General features: G+C 53.7%; 5 protein-coding genes across 5 annotated transcripts; 3 read left to right on the top strand and 2 right to left on the bottom strand.

Annotated features, from left to right (window-relative positions):
• Window positions 1-1668: 1668 nt before the first annotated feature.
• On the top strand, window positions 1669-3396 carry CKM354_000992300 (uncharacterized protein; the record flags this gene model as incomplete). Its single annotated transcript, XM_044805365.1, has 1 exon — window positions 1669-3396. The coding sequence occupies one exon, from the start codon at window positions 1669-1671 to the stop codon at window positions 3394-3396; it is 1728 nt and encodes a 575-aa protein (XP_044661300.1).
• A 541-nt stretch (window positions 3397-3937) lies between these two features.
• On the bottom strand, window positions 3938-6750 carry CKM354_000992200 (uncharacterized protein; the record flags this gene model as incomplete). Its single annotated transcript, XM_044805364.1, has 2 exons — window positions 3938-6523; window positions 6580-6750. 2 exons carry the CDS (start codon window positions 6748-6750, stop codon window positions 3938-3940), a joined length of 2757 nt encoding a protein of 918 aa, XP_044661299.1.
• A 232-nt stretch (window positions 6751-6982) lies between these two features.
• On the top strand, window positions 6983-10745 carry CKM354_000992100 (uncharacterized protein; the record flags this gene model as incomplete). Its single annotated transcript, XM_044805363.1, has 2 exons — window positions 6983-7061; window positions 7111-10745. 2 exons carry the CDS (start codon window positions 6983-6985, stop codon window positions 10743-10745), a joined length of 3714 nt encoding a protein of 1237 aa, XP_044661298.1.
• A 541-nt stretch (window positions 10746-11286) lies between these two features.
• Window positions 11287-13496, bottom strand: CKM354_000992000 (uncharacterized protein; the record flags this gene model as incomplete). Its single annotated transcript, XM_044805362.1, has 2 exons — window positions 11287-12566; window positions 12620-13496. 2 exons carry the CDS (start codon window positions 13494-13496, stop codon window positions 11287-11289), a joined length of 2157 nt encoding a protein of 718 aa, XP_044661297.1.
• Window positions 13497-15430: 1934 nt separating this feature from the next.
• CKM354_000991900 (uncharacterized protein) lies at window positions 15431-16063 on the top strand (the record flags this gene model as incomplete). Its single annotated transcript, XM_044805361.1, has 1 exon — window positions 15431-16063. One exon carries the CDS (start codon window positions 15431-15433, stop codon window positions 16061-16063), a length of 633 nt encoding a protein of 210 aa, XP_044661296.1.
• Between the last annotated feature and the right edge of the window lie 793 nt (window positions 16064-16856).

The raw sequence follows: 16856 nt of genomic DNA, 5'->3' as shown, positions 1-16856 counted from the left end.
TAGGGCTAGTGGCCGCAGTAGCGCTGCCTGGAGATCATGCTCAATTCTACGAGTTTGATATTGGCACCTGCCTTCGCCGCCGCATGCTCACCGACAGGCATGCACGCTGCGCGACTGCCCATCATGGCGACGTGGAACGGGGCGAAGATTCAATAGATCGGTTCGGCGCTCGATGCAACAGCCAACCCGCTGCCAACCACCACCAAGGCTTTCGCTATACCGGCAGCCGAGCTGACTGTTTGTTCCACATGGCGTCGCAGGCATGGTGATGCTATATCGACCGTTCCGACATCCCGCCGCTGTCAGGACCCATTCGAAGAAGAAATCACCGCTGACAAACATCCGCCAAATGCTGAACAGTACATCTGCATCGTCTCTCGCAACGTCTCGGGCCGCGCCCAGATGCAATTGATCTGAGCGAGTGGACGAGATCATCTCATGTGATGCGGTCGGTGTGCTTAGGCCGGGGGGTAGAAAACAACAGACATTGTCCATGCTCACCCGACAATTGCACCTGGCAAAATCGCGGGCACTCACCCTTAACGATGCTCACATAGCATATCGTTGCTCTGCTCGCGCCTTTCACAGCCTCACAGCTCGTACTCCTATTGTCCAACTGTTGCAATTTTGGACCTCTGTCTTACACACATACCGCACAGGACAGGCACAATGCCTGGAGGCTATTATCAGCCAAGCTTGCCACCACATTCACCAACACATACAGCCGCGTGCGACTAATCGCCCACGTGTCCGCTCCGGGCATGTCGCCGGCAAGTCCAGCAGTACCATTTTAGTACGTCTTGTGTACGAATCCTTGTTTGCCATTACAATTGGCTAAAGAAAGCATTCGGTCATGTCCGAGACCAAATTTCACCTCACTGCGACGTCTCGTCTTGCACTGCCTCAGGGTGATGAAGGCGGGAGTTTCATCAACGGGCCTCATAGCACAGATTCACGAAAACTCTCAAAGGGAGACGAGTACGAAACCCAGAGCATGCCATTGATAGACATGGTTGTTTTGCAGTGTAGCTTTGCCGTTGCAGGTCAGAATCCTGGACCCTTGATCTGCATGCAATTGCAGGTGCAGTTGCTCTCTTGTGTTGCAGCACGATTTGCACGCTGATGTGGTGTCGAATTGCAACGTCTTCCTTGCTCGCATGGGGTCGCAACACCAGGTTCTCAGCCTCGCAACAGGTAGCACTGTTCCTGCGGCAGATCAACAGACGCCTTGCAACGGTTCGGCTTTGGACAATGCTCATGCGCTGACCGGAACATCGGATGAATCCCTCGGATACTCATGCATGCCAATACACGATCTAGGCGGAGGAAGGTGGAGAAATATGCTCACCCACCGGCTTGACAATACTTTAGAGTTTATGGTCGCCACGCAAGACACCTTCTGGAAGGCTGGACGAGGCGGACCTCACGCAGCATAACCTTTGGGCTTCGCTTCGCTCCAGACAGAGTTTGGCCTACGCGAACATGCTGTCGGTTCGACTCGACCCGACTCAAAGTATCGAGCGGTGGTGCCAAGCGGCCCAGCTCGTGGCCTCGGCTACAACTTCAAGCTGGAGTCTGAGCGCGATAATGATGCTCACAATGTGCAGGTCCATCTATCACACGCCGAAACAGCGCCTAGCACGAGTCAACTGAAGCATCCATACCATCATGGGAGATTCGTGGCGATCCATCGCCGCTCGCAAACAGCAGGAGCGAGCCTCGCGCATACCCGTCGAATGGCGTCTGCAGGCGTCCCAGGTCTCAAGCTGCGGTGCCTGCGTTCTGGACGCGCCTCGACGATTGGGCCTACTTACGACGACTGAGCTGAAAATAACTGAAGACTTCGACGCCGTAGGTCTACTGGACGAGCTAGCAAACGGGCGCCTCCAATCCGTCGACGTTGTGAGAGCCTTCGCAAAACGAACTGCCATAGCTCACCAGCTAGTCAATTGCTGCACGGAGCTGCTATTCGACGACGCGCTCCAGCGTGCTCAGCAACTAGACGAGCATCTCGCCAAGACTGGCAAGACAATCGGCCCCCTCCATGGCTTGCCAATCTCCATCAAAGACTGCTTCCGGGTTAAAGGCTACGATGCGAGTGTTGGCATCGCAAGTCTTTGCTTCAAGCCAGCCACCAGCAATTCGGCGCTTGTAGAACAACTGCTATCTCTCGGAGCTGTCATACTAGCCAAAACGAATATCCCGCTTACCATGATGGCGCTTGACTCGCACAACAATGTCTTTGGGCGCACACTCAATCCATTGAACCGCGAACTCACCGCCGGTGGCAGTAGCGGCGGTGAGGGGGCCCTCGTAGCTATGCGCGGTTCTATATTGGGCGTGGGGACAGACGTGGGAGGGTCTATTCGCATTCCGGCCTTCTGCAATGGTCTCTGGGGCATCAAACCTTCTCATGGACGCGTGCCATATGCTGGACAAGAGAGCGGGCAGAAACCGGGCAGCAGCAAGCTTGGAATCGAAGCAACTGCGGGACCAATCGCGACGACTCTGAGAGACTGCGAGCTGCTACTGCGCGTCGTTGCAGATAGCGCACCGGAGATCTACGATGTCGAAGTGGTGGCCCAGGACTGGTCACGGCAAATTCCCTTGATTCTGAGAGGTCGAAAGCTCCGTGTTGGGCTGATCCGTACCGACGCCATTGCCCGACCGCTTCCGATAATAGATCACTTGATGGACGAAGTCGCTAAGACACTTCGCGCTTCGAAAGAGTCCATTGAAGTCGTTGAGGTCGACGCCTCTCGTATCCTGTCACGGATCCTGAAAACTTTCAATGGTATAGTATCTATTGACGGCGCCAATGCTTGGTTTGACCACATGGAAAAAACGGGAGAACCATTGTCGCCATGGCTGCAAGGCAGACTCACTAGACGAAAGCCAAAATCCACAGATGAGGTACGCGCGTTGCAGGCGCAGAAGTCGGAACTACAGACCGAGTTCCTCAAAGTATGGAGTGAGGCCGGCGGCTACTGGGTTACGGATGACAGTAAGCTACACAAGGGTGACAGAACTCTAGATGTGCTTCTCATGCCTGTGGCTCCTCATCCTATCCCAGGCATAGATCGCTGGAACACCGTCAACTACACCGCTTCACTGAACCTCCTCGACCTCCCCGCCGGCGTGCTTCCACTTCGGCAGGTCCGCGAAGACGACCTCAAGGGCGATCTCCCCTCCTCCGACCCCCTCAACGCATGGGACAAGATCAACAGGGAGCAGTGGACAAAGGTCGATCGGAAGATGTACCTCGGCAGCCCGCTGAGCGTGCAGGTCGTGACTCCAAGGTTGACCGAGAGGAAACTTGTCGAAGCAATGGCGGTGCTAGATCAGGCTCTTCGGCCCATGAAGAACGCAAGTGTACAGCCCAGCAGTAAATTGTAGTGACAGTCAACATGATCGCAAGACTCCTTTGCGGAGAGCATCCCACATCCCACAACCAGAAATAGCCGTAGGCGCCTTGCTTCCCTGCCAGCAGGACTTTGCAGCGCGATTGCGCTCAATTGGGCAAGTTCATGGCTGTCGAGTTAATACGCTGGTAGGAGAAGGGGATTGCTCGTACACTGATCTCAATTTCAATATCTCATCTAGAATCGCATCGCTGTCGGTAACATGAAAAAAAAAAGGTCAACAGCACCAAATGCTTAACGGCAAAAAAGCACTTCCACCGTCTCGTTCGCGTCTATTCATGCACTGCAAAGGTTTTCCTTATAGTGAACCCATCCGCAACCAGCAAAAGTGACACCTTAAACGGCAATGAAAAACACCAAGTGGACTGCAAAACGAGCATACAACCACGACAACGGCAGTACAAATCAAGATCTCACAGCATCGAACGAAGACAGATTTCACACCAGTACAATTCCGCCAATACGCTACCACTATCTTTCACATCCCACATACATAATTCGGCAGCGCGAACTCATCAGATCCTTATCCTCTCAAACCCATACTCTCCCAACCCGCGACTTTTCTGCTCCGCCATGACAGCCTTGACAGCAACTTTTCCCTTGCCGGTACCAGCACCAGCTACTACAGGCGGCTCACTCCGCCCACCAACAGGCATAAGCGCCAGTTCGGGCGTCCATTCCATTTCGTCCAATTTCCTCTTATTCTTCTTCTCACTACCAGCACTCTTCAACGTCGTAGCAGAAGTCTTGTCGATTTCTTGGAGATACGTGACGAGGTTCTCGGCGTGGTAAATTCCTTCAACGATGGCGGAAGTTTCGTTTACAAGGCTCTCGATCAGGTCTTCTGTGGCCCAGACGTTGGAGCTTTGGCCTACGAGCCAGCCGCTCAGGCCGATGGCGTCGATTGAGCAGGAGAGGAGGTGGGCAATGGTGCGTATGGCGTGGTTGCTGGGTGTAGAGGCAGTAGGTGATAGAAGGTCTTTGGTGGCGGGCGGCGGAGCTGAGACTCCGTTGTCCATCATGGAGATGTCTTGGTCAAGGTTGTTGTCTTCTTCTTCGGCGTTACTCCAGTCGTAAGGCCTGGTCCAGCCGCCGTTGGCGAGTTCCATGCGCATGATGTGAATGAAGAAGATGATCTCATCCTGGGACATTTGGGCTCGCATTGCTTTGGTAATGTCTTTTGGAGGAAATTCTTGGAGACGATCGAGGCATTTTCTGAATGTTTCGCTGCGGGTTGAAAGGCCTGCTTCCAGGAATTTCGTGGCTCGCTCGACTTCTGCGAGGGCTGCTGCTTCTTCTGCTTCCAGGTTGGCTTCGGATTTGTCGTCTGCGCCATTGTCGGACATGTCCACATCTCCGTTGGTAAGCAACTGTTGGGCCTCTTCTGTGGACTCGTTCTGATCTTCGAAAGAGGCAATCAGGACTTGTAGAGCCTGTACTACTTCGGACAAATCCCAATACGCAGGCAGGGAGAGCAGGCTGTCAAGAAGTCCGAAGCTTGAGTCCGCCTCGCTCACTGCGGTAGTTATGTCGCCGGGCGCAACATATGGTCGAGCCGTGAATTCTGCTGCTACTTGCGGAAGCGCGTGCTCAACTTCTATCGCCTTGAGGAGTCCAGCAAGAGCGAGCCATCGCAGAATGTTCCTGGAAGGGAAGATCAATTGCAAATGTCGCTGGCCAAGGATGAAGCCACTCGTCTTCGATCTCCAAGCAAAGATCTTGCCCAGGATGTATACAGCCTTTTTCCTGTCGACATGCTGAGGGTCGAAATGCTGTGGTAGAAGATCCCACTCTTCATCGTCTTCGCTGCCGTTAGCGGCCCCATTTGTGAGTGGCTCAGCATCGTTGTGCTTCGCGTATTTGCCAACGTGCAAATCCTTTGCGACACGTTTCTCCAGAGCAGGAAGGTCGCGCTGTTGGGCAATAGTATCGACTTTCGCCTTCCAGTCATCCCACTTCTTGCGCTTCTTTTCTTTTGTCTCAACTATGAGGGCATCGTTGGTGAATTTACCTTTAGCGAAAACATCAGAGAGCAATGCGCCTTGAGTCCTTTGCCGTTTGACGTCTTCCACTGTATCTCCCAGCTGTAAGGCAACAAGGCTCGTGCTCTTGATCGCAACGACGACACCTAGATCAGTGAAATGGCTCAGCAGCGTCGGCGAAGATGTTGCTTGCTCGTCCTTGTTCTGCGGCAGGGTAAGTGAGTCCAGGACTGAGGCAAATTTGGTATCATAGACTGCAATGCGGTTTTGCAAAGAGACGATGACAGCTCCCGCTGAGAGTCGAGCAAAGCTTTGGACATGGCCCGACTTCTTACCAAGCTCGAAGGAGACTTTAGGCGTTGTGTTGGACAAGTCGAAGATGGTCAGGCGCGAACCGTGTCGCTGGTAAAGCATGCCAGAGGCTGGATGCAGTTCGAAGCTCGAGCTTTCGTCGCCATATTTCTCAGGCAAATCGTGGGTGAGAACGAGCTCAAGCGGCGAACGTTGCGTCTGAAGGCCTGTCGCCCCAACGTTCCGCAGCCCGAAGACTCGAAGCTGTCGTTGTTGCCCGAGTCGCACGACCTGGCACAGCAAGGTGGAAGCATTTCCGGTTACTTCCTCTGATATACTGGGATCGAGAAGCGCGAGCACATCCTGGCGGCTTTTGAGCAATCCTCTCCGCGCTGCGTCCAAATCCACAACGCTTGCATGCTCCACCACGACTTCTTCTTGCGCTGTATGCTCCCATCGCGTCTCGTTCAAGTTCCCGGATACACAGTCTACATCTCCATTCTGATACGACACCAGAATTGGAGCAGACTCATGCCTCGAGTCAGCTGTGGGCACGACGTCTAGACCAACAACCCTTCCATCGCGCAGCTTTCGTTCTCGCTTGACGGGTGCCCGTGGTTCATGATCTTCACTTTGCGGTCTGCCAATATCTTCGGTGAAGGCTACCAGCTTCGATCGCGAGTCTTTCGGACGGCTCTGACAGGCCAAATAGGTATTTCGTTGCGATTGCAAAGGCTTTGCACGTTTGCAATAAATCGAGCAAGGTGGAGCGGCGAGGTACGATTGTGGTGGAAGCGCATAGGAGCTGACGGTGCTTTGCGTTTGGATCTGTAGACTCGTGAGTTGTTGGTTCTGTGAGACCAAGCGTTCTGGTTGGATCGCACATTGTAGATGTTGACACTCTCGCCATCAATGCCCACAGCAATCTCATGTCGTTTTCTCTTCCGCGAGCCATTCAAGCTGTATACTGTCGCTGGCTGAATCTGCCCATTTTCCGAGTCCAGCGGCTTCGGCAGCGCTGCGATGGTATATGGTTCCTCGATCCCGCCCGACATGGTTGCAGCGGTCCAACGGCAACAGCTCTACACTCGTGAAGCTCGACATGAACTTTTTTGGTGGAGCCTCGAGCCGCTCGCTTACCCGGACGAGAAAAGTCTTGGCGGCCCAAATCCCGACCTCCGACGGTCGCGTCTCTGCGCGTCTTCGTCTGCGCGTCATCCCGTGCGCGGCATAACTGTACGCCTTCACAATACTCACGCCTACACATTCTCTTGCAATGCTTCCTGGATGGCAGCAACCGCAGTCCTTCGTGCCATGAGCGCTGACGATAGCAAGAGCGTGCATCCGTTCTTTCAACGAACCACTGGTCAGCTCATTCTCGCGGGACGGACGGGGTAGCCTGCTAATTGAGACAGATAAGTCAACGAATAACCGAGTACCAGACGAGCACGACAAGACCGAGGATGCAGAATATACACCCGACACACGAACCGCCGACTCGGCGACGAAGCCGAAGAGAACCAACAGTAAACGTAAACCGAAAAAGGAGGACGTGAAAGGGCAGAGCAAGCTTCAGACAACACTGGATGCACGCACGAATACTCCTGTGGCTGGTATCAATGAGCTCACTGCGCAATGCCACAGCGAGGTACCGCTGGAGACAGTTGATCAAAATGATTTACGCAAGAAGCGTCGACGGACAAGCGAGCATGAATCTGTCGAGGTCGGTGTGGGCGCTACAGATGATGCGCCAGCTGTGGTACCAGCATCACGACAACCTTCGCCTCAAGTCGTGATACCAAGGTCGTCACCACCGATAGTCGAAGCTGCGGCACGCGACGCCGGTGACGTCTTGGACAGGAGTGTGATCGCACCAAGAACGCCCTCTCCAAAGGCGCAACCTAAGAAAGTCCTTCGACTCAATGCGAATGGCAAATTCAGCTCGCCTTCAACCAGCAAGCCAAAGCAGGAAGAGGTTGCAGCACAGTCAGTGACGAAGCGCGGTAGGCCGCGGAGAGCAGCAGCTGTCATTGCCGCGAAGCACCTTGTCGTTAAAATCGGCTATGGTGCAGACGCGTCGTCGAGGGCTGCGACCGGAGATCGGATCTCTCGAGTCCTCGTTGGTGAGGAGACCATACCTTTGACGATCGAAACCTCCCCTAGAACTCCCAGGAAGACTCGGTCGAAGGCTGCGGCAAAGAACACAACCCCCAAGAAGCGCACTCCAGCAAGGTTGGATAAACCTGCACATCCCTTCTTTATTCTAAACAAAGCGAACGACCAACCTGCACCCGCGAAGCATGACTCTCCTCGCAAGTCAACCGCTGTCACGCCTGGGAAGCTGAGGATGCAAGCCTTAGCTGATCGTAACTACGACCCGCGAGACCATCTACCATATGTGTCTACTTTGAATAAGGACCGGCTCATGATTCGACATGCTGGTGCTAGCGATGCACCATTTCCTCCTCGTGAGCAAATGCATGTGCGAGCTCTTGCCTGCGATCACGCAGAGCATGGTGTGGCGTCTAATTCAACTTTTGTCCAGCGCAAGCAAAAGAACGCCAGAGCACCGATCACTCCAGAAGAATCTATTTTCGGACGCTTCTGTGCACAGCTAAGGCCAGAGAAAGAGCGAGCATTACGAAGCGATGGCTTCCACGAGGCCCACGCCCAGCTCAGTGTGCCTGAGCGATTGATGCTGTCCGGGCAGGACATCGCCTACAGAGTTTCCGCTCAGCTTTCAGTTCCACTTGCCAACCCAGACACTGACGAACTGGCTTTGAGTTCGTCACAACACCAATGTCATCCAGCCTTGCAGAGGCTGTACGAAAGGATCCCGACGGTCCTGACTGGGTTCGATGAATCTCGGGGGGAGAATGCATCGTGGACGCAGAAGTACACCCCGCAGACCTGTTCCGATGTGCTGCAACCTCAAAATGAGATTCAAATATTGAGAGACTGGCTGGGCTCACTCTCTGTGCAAGCCGTTGGTGGTGCCGCGCCTATGGCGAAGTCAGCAGCCGTGCCTCTCAAGGAAAAGCCCAAGAAGAAGCGGAAAAAGAAATCTGACGAGATGGACGACTTTTTGGTCGATAGTGATGAAGAAGACCGAGGACTCAATGAAATCGTCGATTGTGCGCCGGTCAGCCCGTTAGGATCTCGTAAAGCGCAGAAGAGCGTGGTGGAAACGGTGCCACTCGGTGCCAAGCTCAACAACGTGGTGATGTTGAGTGGCCCACATGGCTGCGGCAAGACAGCAGCAGTTTACGCTGTCGCCAAAGAGCTTGGGTTTCGGGTCTTCGAAATCAGCTCCAGCGAACGTCGAAATGGCAAAGATGTACTCGACAAAGTTGGTGACATGACTGAAAATCACCTCGTGAAGCATCATGGGGTCGAAGGTGCTCCGTCTGAGGTTGAACCTCAAGAGTCCAAGCCCATGGAAGATGCATTCCAGAAGGACCTCGAAAGCGGCCGACAAGGCAAGATGAGTGCCTTCTTCAAGCCTTCAATCAACAAGGCGTCAAAGCCAAAAGATCTGGGGCCCCAGAAGCTGCTTCAAGAGAAGACACTGAAGGCCGTGAAAGAAGTCCTGAAGCAGCCCCCGAAAGACCAACAACAGTCACTGATCCTACTAGAAGAGGTCGACATCTTGTTCAAAGACGACAGAGACTTTTGGCTAACAATCGAAAAACTGGTCAAATCATCGAAGCGGCCTTTCATCATGATCTGCAACGACGAGAACCTAGTGTCCTGGCAGCATGTTCCTCCATTACACGCCGTTCTACGCTTTCGACCTGCACCTATAGACCTTGCCACCGACTACATGTTGCTACTTGCTGCAGCAGAGGGGCACCTCCTGACCAGAAGTGCTGTCAGGACACTATATGAGCATCATGACCGGGACTTGCGTAGGACTATCACTGAGCTGGACTACTGGTGCCAGATGGGCGTCGGTGATCCCAAGGAAGGCTTGAACTGGATCTACCAGCGATGGCCGCCTGGGTCTGATGTCGACCACTTTGGCCGCAAAATCCGTGTCGTGAGCGAGGGCACATATCAAGAAGGCATGGGTCTTACACCATGCTCTGATCCATCAGCCGAAAACGCGTTGTGGTGGGCCTGGGAGAACTTTGGAGTTGAGCCTTCTCGAGCGCTCGGCTGGAAGGCGCACCCAGACAACGATCAAAGGCTGACCATGGATGGTCTGCCGTCTTCGACTGATCGAAAACAGAATCTTCGCAAGCTGTCGTTCGCAGCTGCTACTGCTGACGTTCTGAGCGCAGCAGATGCATACACATCTCTCGGCCTCATACCGGGCTCAGCTTGCGTCGATCCGACGCAACCAGAGATGCTCGAAAAAGCGCGTGGCAACTACATCCTGGGCATGCCACTGATCCAGACTGACGAGGCGATCGACTACTCCAACATGAGCAAAGACCTTCTTGTCACGATGACTTTGTCCGCCTGGAAGACTTACCAAGTCAACCCCAGCGCAGTACAAAGTTCTCGTATCCTCAATAGCATTCCGGCCAAACGCGCCCAGGCAGCTCGTGAACAGCCATTGAAGCGAGCAGACTTCACTTGCTTCGATCCCATCTCAGCGCCGGAAGAGGTCTCTCTATCGCACCCGGACCTCAAGATTTCTGTCTTCGATGGCACATTGAGAAGTATCGTTATCGATCTTGCACCATATGTGAGATCTATCGTGCAGTTCGACTTCGCTTTGGAACAACAGAGGCAGAGACTGAGCTTGCTGGACACTGCTGGCGAAGGTGGCGAGGCCAGACGAGCGAAGAGAGCTAGAACGACGAGGGCCGCGAGAAGCGCCTTGGAGGGCAGCCAGAGAGCTTCTACGAGGAGAGACCGCTGGTTCACGAAAGACTTGGATGGGAGCGCTGTTTTGGCCACGGGCGGGAAGGAGTGGCCGAGGTTGGTCGATGACGGCGGCAGCAGGGGCAGTGTAGCAGCAGGAGACGGGAAAGAGTCATCGGCGGCTTCGACAAGTGAGCTGATCGATGGGCAAGAGGTGGTCATTTCAGAATTGATGTGATCGGATTTGTTGAGACAGACGCCGTCTTGCTTGCTTATAGGACGCGATGATGACTACGAATGGCTCAATAGAACGACAGCAATATTCATAGATGGCGACAACGTCAATCTTACGATGAAGCCATTATTGCTCATGAAGAGTACGATTGTGCCATGATGTATGTGCTCATTACCCATTCCCATCACTACCGCAGCTACCAGTACATAATCCGTTATCCCAATGTCCTTCCAGCCTCCATTCAATCTGAAATTCGTAACGATCGTAATTGTTCCCCATTCGATTGGGATGGGGAAGCGAAAACTACGTAGGTAAGACGCAATGGTCATACAGTAGTTGTAAGTAGTAAGCAAATAGCAGTAGGGTATCTTCTCGCTAAAACAAAAAGCCCCGAAAAAAAAAGAAAAGCAAGCAAGATCCAGAACGCCATCAGCATCGACACCAGTAGCAGCAAGTCGTGATGTCGAGGTTGTTTGAGAAGCACCAACGAGGACTGACCGCCATCTTCGCTGCCACGCATCACAAGGCATCTCGCCGCAAAACCTCACCTCCATCGCGCCCTCAACTCATCCTCCATCAAAGGCGAAACAGTATGTTCAGCCATTGGCGCAGGCAGATCCTCCGCAGTCGTCGCCGTACTCTCACTCACAGTACTAATCCCCCTCTCATGCTGGCCGCGACCATAACTTCCAAACCCTCTCGCAAAGTGTTGACGAGCAGAATACTTTCGCTTATCACCCTCCAAATCCCGTAACCGAACGGCATCATGCGCCATATCTGGTGGAGGAGGTCCAACAGGCGATCTCGGACTTCGTGGTGAAGACTCTTTGGAAGAGTCAGAGGCAACAGGTTTGAAGATCATGGAAAGACTTCCGACGCGACGATGATGTTCCAAATGAGGTCGATTGAAACTTTTCTTCTTTTGAGAAGCGGCTCGTCGGGCGGCGGAAGGTGGTGGAGCTAAGATGGGTTTGACTGCGTGGTTCTTGAGAGGTGGAGCTTTGGTTATGATTGCTGGTGTGGCGGTGTGGATTGTTCCTCCTGCTCCGTGGGCATGAGAGTGGACGGCTTCTTCAAGATCATCGTGCTCGTCGATATCTTGCGAGAGTTGCTGATGGTGCTTGGTGCCTTTGTCTTGGCGTGTAGCCCAGTTGGTGAGATTGCGTGTCTTTGAGAATGGGACAGGACTGGTGCGGGATGCTATGCTTGAGTTTTGGGAGATGTTTGTCCAGGACCAGCGCTTGGCTTTTGGAGCGTATGGTGCGGCGAGAGTGTCTGCGGTTTTCGGTCGCTCGTCATCGTCGCTGGTAGACCAGTCTGGTTTAGGAGGAGCAGGGACAAGACCAAGGCCGGATCCAGATCGTCGCAGCTCAAATCGCGGTGGTTGGGCGCGATCTCGGTGCGGAAGTCTGTGATGTATAGCGTCTGAAGTAGGTGAGTCGCTCACCAGTGTGGGTGACCGATCCGAGAGGGGCCACGCAGATGCGTCGTTGCTCTGAGCCAATGGGGAAACTTTCTCCTCTTCTAGTGGAGATGGTATAGGTGGATTCGCAGACTTCCACAATGTAGGCTCGGAGACAGATCCACGATCCGATGCCGCGGTGGAGGGCGCATCTGGGATCTCCTTGAGCACCGCGGGCGGCTGTTCAGTCCTCACCGAGAACCGATCTTTGCGGTAAATGGGAAGTACCGCGCCATTGTTGTTACCTTTTTCGACGACGACATCCTCAGAGTGCTTCCTGAAGCGCACAATGTCTGCGTAGGAAGCACCACGTTTTCGGCGCCATATGATGAACGCGAGAATCGCCAGAATGACAACAGCACCTGCATAATGTCAGTCCACCATGGCACACTCCAACAAGCTGAGATCGACCTACCCACTATACCCCCGGCAATAATTCCAGTTTTCGCACCACCATCAATTCCGGATGCACCGCTATCATCATTCTGGCGATCGTACCCCTGAGAATTCTGCTGCTGGGAATTGCCACCTCGTTGGTCTCGGTCATCGCCATTGTTGTTTCGGTCGTTGTCGTTTCGGTCGTCACCGTTATTCTGACCATCACGATTCCCATCTCGGTTCCCGTCTCGATCTCCGTTATTGTCTTGTCCATTGCGGTTCCCATCGTTATTGTTTTGGCCATTGCGGTCGCCATTTCGGTCGCCGTTATTGTCCTGGTTCTGACCATTCCGGTCTCCATCACCTCGCTGATCGCCATTCCTTCCGCCGTCATTGTTATTGAAATTCCCTCCACCTTGTTGGCCCTGTTGCTGGTTATTCTGCTGCCCTTGCTGACCTTGTTGACCTTGTTGGCCTTGCTGCCCCTGCTGGCCCTGTTGCTGACCATTTTGCTGGCCTTGTTGATTATTCTGCTGGCCTTGCTGTTGATTATTTTGCTGGCCTTGTTGTTGATTGTTCTGCTGGCCTTGCTGCTGGCTATTCTGCTGGCCCTGCTGTTGGTTGTTCTGCTGGCCTTGATTATTTTGTTGACCTTGCTGCTGGCCGTTCTGGCCTTGTTGGTTCTGCTGCTGTCCTTGTTGGCCTTGTTGATTGTTCTGCTGCTGATTGTTTTGCCCTTGTTGGCCCTGCTGCTGATTGTTTTGTCCTTGCTGGCCTTGTTGCTGGCCCTGATTCTGCTGTTGGCCCTGATTGAATTGCCCGGTCTGCTGCTGCTGGCCGTTGAATTGTCCGTTCTGCTGCTGCTGGCCCTGCTGCTGAATTTGCCGGATTCGGAGTCTTTGTATAGCTTGCATGGTGTTTGCGATAGTTCAGCAGGCAGACAGCCACATTGGCTTTGAATAGAGAGCAATCCAATGCGCTGCAGTTCGCACAGATCTCGATCGGGACGAAGTTATCCTCCGAAGTGCTACAGATCTGTGAGGGCTTAGCAATATGACCCGTGTTGATTGAGCGGGTCACAGGAATATTGCAAGTAGTATCTTGCACTCTGCGAAACAAAGTCGGAAAAATGTGAGGTCGTTCTACCGTGCTGAACATGTACGAGGGACGTCCCGTCGATCCACTGGCTCACAGTGGAAGGTTCGTTCTCTCTGCAACTGTATCGTGGTCTTTGGCGGGAGAGATGCCTGACCTGCACTACTGTTGGGGTCGAAACAGGGAGCCAGGAAGGATCTGATCGCCCAGTGGTGAGGCCAGTGCCGCACGACGTAGGCGATTGAGATCATGCTATCATAATACCCTGGTTGTAAAGGGCCACAATAGGGATCCTGGTCGTCAGGTACATGACACCCATTGGAATGCCAAGGAGATCCTCTTGCGCACTTGCTGGTCGGGCCAGGGTATAGCTCTGATATGCTTCAATGAAGATGGCCCGTTCGAGCCATGATGAGATCATGGCTGTCAGTCAGTTCACGGTGAGTTCGAAGTCCAATTTGGCTGAAACAGATTTCTCAGATCTGGCTGGGGTTTGCTTGCGGGCCCCGCAAAGCAGAGGCTTTCACGAAGAGTCGCTGAAAGTCACGCGGCATTGTGGTCAATCAGAACGAGCACCACCAGCATCGCTCCGTCACTGTGCAGGTGGGTGTTTTGAAAAGGTGCAGCAGTGATGTTCGTGGCGTTTGAGGTCCTTGAGGTGTTTCATGTGCCATTTGAGTTTATGCAAGTAGTCAATGGCATCGCGTTCGCACAATGCGCAGCGGCCCATCCTACCACACGTGGGGTCTGTACCTGGCGAGGGCGTGCTGATCCAACCTGTTGATCATCCGTTAACATTCATCTCGGTGCGATATTGCAGCAGCCGATTCTGCCATGACGACGCAGCGGATTTGCCTTGATATTGCTTGAGCCGCATCGTCAACGGCCAAGATGGTGCGAGTCAAGTGATATGGCGCTCGTCATCTATCATAATCAATGCAATATTAGAGCGGAACCGAGGTTGGAAGTTCCTCGTTCGTCAGGCCGATGCTGCTGTTGTTGCTGGGAAATGCCGGCAGCGGCGGCAGCGACAACGTGGTGAGTGCAGAAGATGACATGTCGTCAGTCAACTTCATGTCTCGCGACCGACAAGTGTGCCATCTGAGACATGTTCAGCTGGACAGCGGGTGGAGAGCGGGCGGCGTGAGAGCACAGCCGACAAGGCGATGATGCGGACTGTGGGCTGGTGTGGTGAAATGCGACGACAAGTGCACAGCGTGAGCGCGTGCCACAGACCCTGCCAAGCCACCGCCGCTTTTCGGCCAAATGTGTCTTAGCGCCGAGCATCACGGGTCGGGGCCATGTGGCGTTCTGGTGTGAAGAAGGCACGATGACAGATCGCGGAAGGTCTGCCAGCCGTTCGCTGGTGCGGCAAAAGTGTGAATAATCCAGAGGCAGCGATGTGTAATAGTCGGAGCTACTATCACGCGGTGCGGAAAGCGCAAACTCCGCCTCAGGCAGCAGGAATGGTTTCTAAACGATGTCAGTGTGGCGTAGGGCTGGATGACGACTCGCTCGCTGCCGAGCCTTCCGTCGGCAGCTGCGCCCAGTCGCTCAGCCTTCATGTTCAGCTGCCCACTGCGAATGGCGCGGTACCTCCGAGAACGTGCTGCTCAGAGTGAGGGGTACTATAAGATCCTTTGCGCTGCGATCTGACTGCTCTTCACTTGACTCGACACTCAACCACAGACCGCAGATCACCATATCACCATCACTGACTCGCCATTCGATTGACACAACGACTATCACAAATATGTCAGGACCCTACGATTACAACAACCAGGGCTACGGCGCTCCGCCAGCCCCGCAGTACGGCGGAGGCCAGCAGCAAGGCTACAACCAGTACCCTCAGCAAAATCAGCAAGGCTACTCAGGATACCCGCCACAACAAGGCTACGATCAAAGCGGCTACAACAATCAGGGCGGCTACGGTTCAGCACCCTACGGCCAACAACAAGGCTACGGCGCACCACCAGCACCACAATACGGCTCCGGAGGTTACGATCAGAACCAATCCACATATGGCGGCCCACCAAACGCTGGAGGCTTCAACCACGGTCAAGCCAACCCACAGTACGGCCAAGACTACTCGAGCTCACAGCAACAATACTTCTCACAACATCCTCCAACCACCAACGATCCTTCCAACCCCTATGGCTACACACAAGACCCACGCGATCCCAACAACCCGCAAGAGGGTGAACGAGGCTTCATGGGCGCCATGGCCGGTGGTATCGGCGGTGGACTGTTAGGCCACAAGGCCGGACATGGTGTCATCGGTGCTCTTGCCGGCGCGTTCCTGGGTTCCAAGGGTCAAGATTACCTGAAGAAGAATAAGCACTCGTCTCATGGCAGCCACGGAGGTAGCCACTCCGGCAAATGGTAAAAAGCATCGCTTGCGCTCACGCTTCGAGATGAGACGAGCATAGGAGTGAGGCGATTGCAGAGTGTTTACGATTATGAAGAATGATAAACGGCAACGGCTGATTTGGTTTCGTTTCGAAGCATGGTTCTGCAAACTGAGCAAGGGCGGTGATTTGGAATTCTGTTTTCTACCTTTGTGCATGGGTGGTGACGAGGGCTGCGGACTGCAGCGGAGAGATAGAGATGGTGCGATTGACATGCATTGGCGTTACTGGGGCAGAGAACGATTGCCGACATGCAAACTTCTCTGATGGGTATGGTTAGCGGAGTGGACATGAACATAGCATGCATTATTATTCACCAGCTTCTCAAATCAAGTTTCTTCAACTGTTCAATCACAAAAATTCATGTTGCGGCGGTATCAATCATGAACATCGCAACTTCCCCACACCCACGTTCTCTCCCCCCAGCTCCATGTCCATCACATCTTCACACGACTCGAAACACCGCCCATCATCACCACCATCAAAAATCCCCGATGGAACACACCTTCCCTCCTTCCTTCTACCACTAAACCCATCCCGTCCAAATCCCACCCAAAATCTCCGCAATCTACCACCTCCTTCCTAGTCCATCACCCACACATTCCCTGCTCCTCCTCACGCCACCACCTTCGCAAAACATCCAATCCTTGCTGTGCCTGCCCTCGTTCTCCAATCCTTCCCGAACTTCCCGCCCACTTCAAGCTCCGCACAGTCCACTTCTGAACTCAAAAAGCACATTTCACAGAGCGAAAGAGGAAAGAGCAAAAGCAA

Source organism: Cercospora kikuchii (genome assembly GCF_019650295.1).
Source record: "Cercospora kikuchii DNA, contig_00006, whole genome shotgun sequence".
NCBI lineage: Eukaryota > Fungi > Ascomycota > Dothideomycetes > Mycosphaerellales > Mycosphaerellaceae > Cercospora > Cercospora kikuchii.
Note: the sequence above shows the minus strand (reverse complement) of the source record. Positions and strands in the feature narration are given on the sequence as shown.